A 7,384-nucleotide genomic window follows, 5' to 3' on the forward strand; every position below is an offset into this window, starting at 1 on the left:
AAAGCGAAATTTGAATATCAGACACTTCGGTGCAAGATTATGCCAAAATTCCATGTTTTCCGTCCCGTTTTTGCTCATTTCTCGGAGGCAAAATGAGCAGGAACGCTCATTTGTACATCATTCTGGGCAGAAATAAATGGCTTTTTTAGAAAGTGAACCATCGATAAGGAAATGTTGGCGGTTTTTTCAAAAAATGCTTGAATTCAAGAAGTTTTAGATTTGCGTGGGTTTTTTTTAAGTTGCAAAATCCACTTGAACATGACGCTGCATTTTTCGAAGTTTCTCAAGAACCATTAGAGCCACATAATTCGTTTTGGCATCGTTGGATATAGAATTGAAAAGTCGATTCAGTCCTAACAACGGGAGTGAGGAAATTCGAGTAGTTTTGACCCAGAAAGCGAAATTTGAATATCAGACACTTCGGTGCAAGATTAGGCCAAAATTCCATGTTTTCCGTCCCGTTTTTGCTCATTTCTCGGAGGCAAAATGAGCAAGAACGCTCATTTGTACATCATTCTGGGCAGAAATAAATGGCTTTTTTAGAAAGTGAACCATCGATAAGGAAATGTTGGCAGTTTTTTTAAAAAATGCTTGAATTCAAGAAGTTTTAGATTTGCGTGGTTTTTTTTGAGTTGCAAAATCCACTTGAACATGACGCTGCTTTTTTCGAAGTTTCTCAAGAACCATTCGAGCCAGATAATTCGTTTTGGCATCGTTGGATAAAGAGTTGAATGGGGGGGGGGTCATGACCCGAATGACTCCCCCCCTGGATCCGGCCTTGAACCAAGCAAAAAGCGGGTTCCTAATCAAATAATCGAATCTTCAAATATGTAATAGATGGAACCTCCCCTGTTCCAGGTACTACGAGACTGGCAGTTTCAAGGCGGGAGTGATTGGTGGTTCCAAGCCGAAAGTTGCCACCCCCCCAGTGGTAGACGCAATTGCAAACTACAAGCGAGAAAATCCCACAATGTTTGCATGGGAAATTCGCGATCGGCTGCTGGCTGAAGGCATCTGTTCGCAGGATAATGTGCCCAGTGTCTCGTCGATAAATAGGTGAGTTTTTCCTATTCATAATTTCTCTGAAATGAGCAATAATCGAACAAGTTGGCACATGTGGCGGCCCCTTGATCGCTAATCCATACAGTTTGGAATGAAATTACCGGCATTTCGCAACTCTGCATGCCGGTTGGCTATGTGAACCGCCCCTAAGAGCATCCCTGGGGACGCAAATATGTTTCACTTACGAGGGCAATGGAATTTTTTAAATAGAATCATTGCAACGGGGGGAATTACTGATTTTTCCATTTGAGGTCTTTATCAAAAGTGTACTACAGTTTGTAGAAGGCGGATCCGAAAGCGCATTGTAAGGGGTAGTTTGAAAGCGGCGCAATTTATTTTCGCCCCACGAGAATAATCCTTCCGTGTGCTTCTCGATTGGAATTGACTATTCAAGAATCATTTTCAGCTTTTTTGTCTTGTTAATGATGTAAACATTTTGGTTTATTGGTGGTTCTAGGTGCAACCAAAATCTTAATGCTACAAATGTTTCGATTTATCCACAAACCTAAAGTGGGTTTCCGCAAATGGTTGTTTTGGGGCAAAAAGCCATCAAAAGCGGGGGCGACATTAATTGTACCATCGCGGACTCTTTGATAAACAAAACGCAACTCTGAAACTAATAAGTTTCAATGCAAATTACATTACCGGCAGCCGGAGCCTCTAATACGACTGGAGAAAGCTTTTACAGTTGGCCATGCGAAATTTTCAACCTGAATCCTGCAGGAAAGGCTGCGGTTTTAAGTCCTGCGAGCTGCAAAACCCGGCTGTTGATCGCGAAAAAGTCGATTTCATGTGCTTTGGCACGATCTAAGTCGCAAAATATGTTTCATCCTGTAGGGGATTTTTCCACATTTGACTCAGCTCTTCAGACGAACTGGGCCGCTGTAACATTTCAAGATCAGTTCACTTTGTGGCTCGTCTTTCAGTTCGTATTGTTTTGCAAATTACTAAAGCTTTTTGCAATTGTGTTCTTGGGAAAGCTCCTCTACAGGAAAAAATAAATAAAGCTTCTCTTGCAATGGATCTGGTCCTGCTTAAGCTTTTTTCAACCCGACAAGTTTAAAATAGTGAATTTCCTCTTAGGCACCGTGGAAAATTGGAGCTGCAGATCGGCTGGGAAAAACTTCACTCATGCCGAATCGAAAGTTTTCCTGCAGCGTGACAAATTCGGAAATTCGTCAATTTCGTTCGACGGCATTGTTCCAAATGACTTTTAAACGAAGTGCTATTCCATGTGGCACGTGGCCGCAGGCCCGAAGAACGGCGCTCCATCACGTGTCCAATGTTTATCCCACAGCGTTGATCCATATTTTGACCGCTTTTTAATGGGTCTATTTTCCCTTTGAGGGGGATCGCTTTTTTCATATTAAGGCAATCAGAGTTTCATTTTCGAATAGTGTTTTAATGCAGCCATGTGTGTGCGCTTCCTAGTGTTGATATTAAAATACTTTTATTCGTGCGATGTGGATTTCAAAGTGATTAATCAGTAGTGTTCAAGTGACTTAAACATATTTTGCTGCTTTACTTGGAAATTAAATTTTTAGTCCGTTTTACCCAACACACATGTGCAAACCGTACTCTTAGCGACTGCTTCTGATGTTATTTTTTTGCTCTTCGCCACGCAAAGGTTTGCCAAATTCGAAACGGTTTCTTACTTAGATGAGCATGATGAACTTTTGCACTTCATTATTTTTAGTGTCCGAAGGACTGTGAGCCTTCAGGAAATATTAGAAACAGAAACAGACTATTGCCAAATACAAATTCAGAAAGAGATTAGAAATCAGACTTTGACGAAATGTATGAATCGAAAGAAAGATTCAGAAGTAAATTAAATTAATGGGGCATTTTTACAATAGCAAAATCAAACTTGATTTGAAAAATATTAGATGCATAGAAACCTGATAGTAGTAGAATCACCATTTTGAAGGAAAGTTGAAGAAAACCACAGGAAAATAATGGTAGCAGGTTGTTTATTTAGCCCCAACTCCGGTTAATTAATATATGGACATGAAAGTGAGAGAAATTGGGATTAGTAAACCACCTCCGAAGAGCTTCCCGCTTGTGCTTGCGAATCATCCGGATTAATTTCTTTTCCGCGACAACTTAAAAGACCTAAAAACTAACCAGTTTCATTGAACTAAGATGAGGACTTGAAGGGATAAAATGCATGACAAGTGAAAAATAAGCACAACGCTTTGCAAACAAAATGTTGCAGAAAACCACAGGAAAATAATGGTAGCAGGATGTTTAGTTAGCCCCAACTCCGGGTAATTAATATATGGACATAAAAGTGAGAGAAATTGGAATTAGTAAACCATCTCCGAAGAACTCCCCGCTTGTACTTGCGAATCATCCGGATTAATTTATTTTCCGCGACAACTTAAAAGACCGAAAAACTAACCAGTTTCATTGAACTAAGAAGAGGACATGAAGGGATAAAATGCATGAAAAGTGAAAAATAAGCACAACGCATTGCAAACAAAATGTTGCAGAAATAAAATAATTGTTAACGTAACATAAAAGTGCATACTTTCCTGACTGTGATTCAATTCCAAATCAAAATTAATTCCTGGGTTTCATTTACATACATTTACCAAATGTATGCCAAGGCTTAAAGTAGCAACAACGCTACACATAAAAACTGATGATGGTGGAAAAATACACCGAAACGTATTTTAATTGATAAATAGAATAAATGACTGAAACCCAGGAATTAATTTTGATTTGTAACATAAAAGTACACGTTAACAAAGCTTGCACAGTAAAAAGCACTAAAAAATGGTCTAATTCATTCATGTTCATAAAAAAAATCCTTTAAAAAAACCGCTGTTCTTTGTCAACTAACCCTGACAGGATTTTTTGGATACAAACGGCAATGGGGAAAAACACCAAAACAGCTGTGGGCAGCAAAAAAACAAGAAACTGTAAAATTTTGCTGAAAGTAAAAAAACGGCCTGCAGACCCTCTCGAATCAAAAGGTACACACTGTGCGGTGTGGCGGCAAAGAAAGCGTTCAAGGGTGGATTCTGGGCACCCTGGGGAGCAAATGCCGCCCTATCAGGGGGCGGCTAACGTTGGAGAAAATCAATAGGAGAAGAAAGCCGGTTCCGGAACGGTTGGCTGCGTCTCAGATTCGCGAGACGAGCGCCGATCACCGAAACACACCGCAAAACGGGGCACGCCATTTGCATAAGCGCTCATTCCGTTTCCGCTATCCATAGATGGAAAGTTTCCCTGCGATAATTGACTTTGGATGTGAAAAAGAGCAAAAAATTGCTCGCCTGGATGCATCTGATGAGACTCAAGCCGAGTATCTTGAAGTTAACTTTCGGGGTTTTTAGCGACGCTTGAAACACTGAGACTTTCAAATCACGAAGATTCCTTCCAAGTCTAGCAAGAGCTTAGTATCGAGGAAATGCGAAGTAAAAAATCGCTGAGAAACCTGACAAATTTTTCATTTCTGGCTGATTTTCCACAGCTTGTCGTTGTTTCACACTCGACTTCCTGCCGATACAAAGTAAGACTTCCGTGTGATCCAATCAAATAATTGCCACCAAAACAGCTCGGATAAAAACCGCCCTTTTAAAATAAATATCTGTCGATTCGAAGACCGTATTTTTCTGGGGTGGAATATCGGCCCTTCGCGTCAGCAATGATTTGGATTAGCCGGCTCGACGAAATCGTCAAACAATTTACTTTAAGTGGCCCTCTAAGGGCTCGACAGGGGGCTGTTAGGCCGCCCTTAATCGGCCGGAATTGATACGGCGGAATTAAGTTTCGCCAGATTACTTTGCAGGCATGAGAATGCACCTGAGAAATTATGTATTTGCTGGTCTAAACGAGAATGCCGCACTGGAAGGGCTAAATGCACTTAAAATAAAAGCTTTCCTTTCCACGCACATTAAGTTGCCATCATCGAGCTTTGCCGGCTTCTTTTTGCGTTGTTATCGCCGCAATATTGCTCTTTTATTCGTTCTTTAAGGTTATTGCTGGCGCTTCTATTCTAGATCACCATGCGCTTTTATTCGATTGGGTTTCAGAAAGCGACCCTCTATATGTAAAACATTCTTCTGCATTGTACTGAGGCGTGAGTTTCATTTGCGTTGCTCACTCACGTGATCTCATACTAGGGGCCTAAAAAACCCATCAGCAGATCCAATAGCTGTTTGCAGTTTCTCTACGTTGAATGAATGCCTACTTCATCTTCAAGACTGTTGAAAATAACTCGTGCCTCGTCCACGTCCATTAGGAAAACTCCCCGAAAAACAACTGAGTGTGCTGGAAACTATATTACTTCTGCACTGACTAACAATGCTCATCTTCTACGGTTGTTTCCTATTGTGTGGCGAAAAATATGACGAAAGCAATTAGTCATCGAGCTCAACCCGATAATTTTCCATTAAAACTCGAGACGGTCCAGAGTTGGGAGCGCAGTTTCCTGATAAACCGCGACGCCAAACCGAAAAATAGACGAAGAAGAAAACGAACGACAAAGTTCACAGGAGGGTCCTGCTGGAATGGGGGCGGCCGGGGGGCCCAGCGGAACCGGACATGACGCCATGCTGAGAGAACGGCGGAAGATGCTCGAAACAATGGCGACTTTTTGTCCAATTGTGTTTAGCTGGTGCAATTAGTTTGACCGAGCACAGGGTCGGAGTGACGATTTTTTTCCGCCTGATTTTGTTCAGAAAACTCTGTTTTTTTCGTCCAATTATTGGCTCGGTCTTATCGGATACGCGTTTATAGCTGGAGCTTCAGTAATGGGTTGTTTGCACTTTGTGTCCTCAGGTTGCAACTGGCAATTTTCAAAAACGATCTTCTCCCAGATGATCATCATGAGTTATTTTGACTACTTTCGATTCTCGATTTTGGAAGCTACTGATTAAGCGTCGATGTTTCCGGTGCTAATTTTCAAAGAAAAATTCTACTGGATGCTAAAAAATACGTTCTTGGAAATTGAGATCCCTATCAAGAGAACCCTGAACAGGGAGGTTTTGGTGTACGTTAGAAAAATCACGCTTCTTCTGGTTTCACAGCTGTCAACTGCTAGTTTTGTAGCTAAGTTTTGAGAAGTTGCAGTGTCTTTAACGAAAAAACGCTTCTTTTCAGCAAAATAAGTTCAACTGCTCTATCTGTTCAAGTTTGAGAGCAGTTCGCTGCTTTCACTTAGTCTCTGCACTTTTCACCTGTACAAATTTACAAAAAAAGTCTGCATATTTTCGTTGAAGAGTGAGTTTTTGAAAAATGGGTGCCGCTCTTTCAGGAAAAAAATTCGACTGCGTGTTTTAGAGCAATTTCTGAAAAATGCTGTAAAATTATCCCCATGGTTGAGTTTTTGGGAAAATCTGTGCGTTTATAGAAGCAAATGCGCTTTTACAGTTAGGCAAAACTCTCACGTCTCTATCTGCTCCAGTTTTGGAGCTTTGGGTTAGTTTCCTTTGGCTCTTTATGGAAACAAGTTGCGATTTTCGAAGTCACTTTCTAAGGTGATCCTGAAGAGCAACTTTTGCAGAAATTGGCGGTAGTTTAGAGGCGAACGATCTAGATTGGGTTTTTTGAGTACCAATAAAGAAAAACCGTGAAAACTTCCATTAGTTTGGTTCAGTTCTATTAGAGCAAATAAAATAATATAAAGAGATCGAGTTACGATAATGCAAAATAATCAAAGAAAAGAATGAAAGGAAACACAACAAAGTTAGGTTGTAGATAAGTTCTATATTGTTGAAGCGGATTCATTTTTTTACAAACTTCTTTTTGGGTATTTCGCCTCAAAAATTTTTTTTGTCTTTAAAAAAGACAGAATTTTCTCACGTCTTTTATTACAGATTGATAAATAGTGCTCCTATTTCGCAATAAAAACGAATTATTTATCGAAAAGTAGAACTATCACCTAGAGTGTATCCTGCGACACACTTAGGCTCAAGCCGTAAGAGAAAATTCCAATTAGTAAAGAAATTAATTTGAAAAATTATCTAGACGGTTCGATAGCTATTTTCTGCTATCGTTATCAAAAGAACCTAAATGAACCTAAAAAAGAGTACGTTAATAAATTGTGTAACAATAGTAGGATAATACAGTATATGAAAATTCGCTCTGCTAATTCCCCTGTGCAAATTGTCAGTTATTATTATTAATATTTATTATTGGTTTACATTTAGGTTCTTTTGATAACGATAGCAAAAAATAGCTAGCGAAACGTCAATGTAATTTTTCAAATTAATTTCTCTACTAATTGGAATTTTCTCTTACAGCTTAAGCCTAAGTGTGTCGCAGGATACCCTCTAGGTGATAGTTCTTGATTACTTTTTGATAAATAATTCGT

The 7,384-nt window shown here is 39.8% G+C and overlaps 1 protein-coding gene across 16 annotated transcripts in view; it reads left to right on the top strand.

Moving 5' to 3' along the window:
• LOC109544873 (paired box protein Pax-5) overlaps nucleotides 1–7,384 on the top strand; it is a 111,997-nt gene that overhangs the window by 82,965 nt on the left and 21,648 nt on the right. For 12 of the 16 annotated variants that reach the window (XM_048668956.1, XM_048668953.1, XM_048668947.1 and 9 more), the window contains one exon: nucleotides 838–1,056. In XM_048668956.1, the coding sequence (XP_048524913.1) occupies nucleotides 838–1,056 (219 nt within the window). The remainder of the gene's footprint in view (nucleotides 1–837; nucleotides 1,057–7,384) is intronic. The other 4 variants (XM_048668949.1, XM_048668952.1, XM_019915282.2 and 1 more) reach the window with 1 other exon arrangement.

This window comes from Dendroctonus ponderosae, unplaced genomic scaffold (genome assembly GCF_020466585.1).
Source record: "Dendroctonus ponderosae isolate FM_Combo_2020 unplaced genomic scaffold, Dpon_F_20191213v2 Dpon_F_20191213_8, whole genome shotgun sequence".
Lineage (NCBI taxonomy): Eukaryota > Metazoa > Arthropoda > Insecta > Coleoptera > Curculionidae > Dendroctonus > Dendroctonus ponderosae.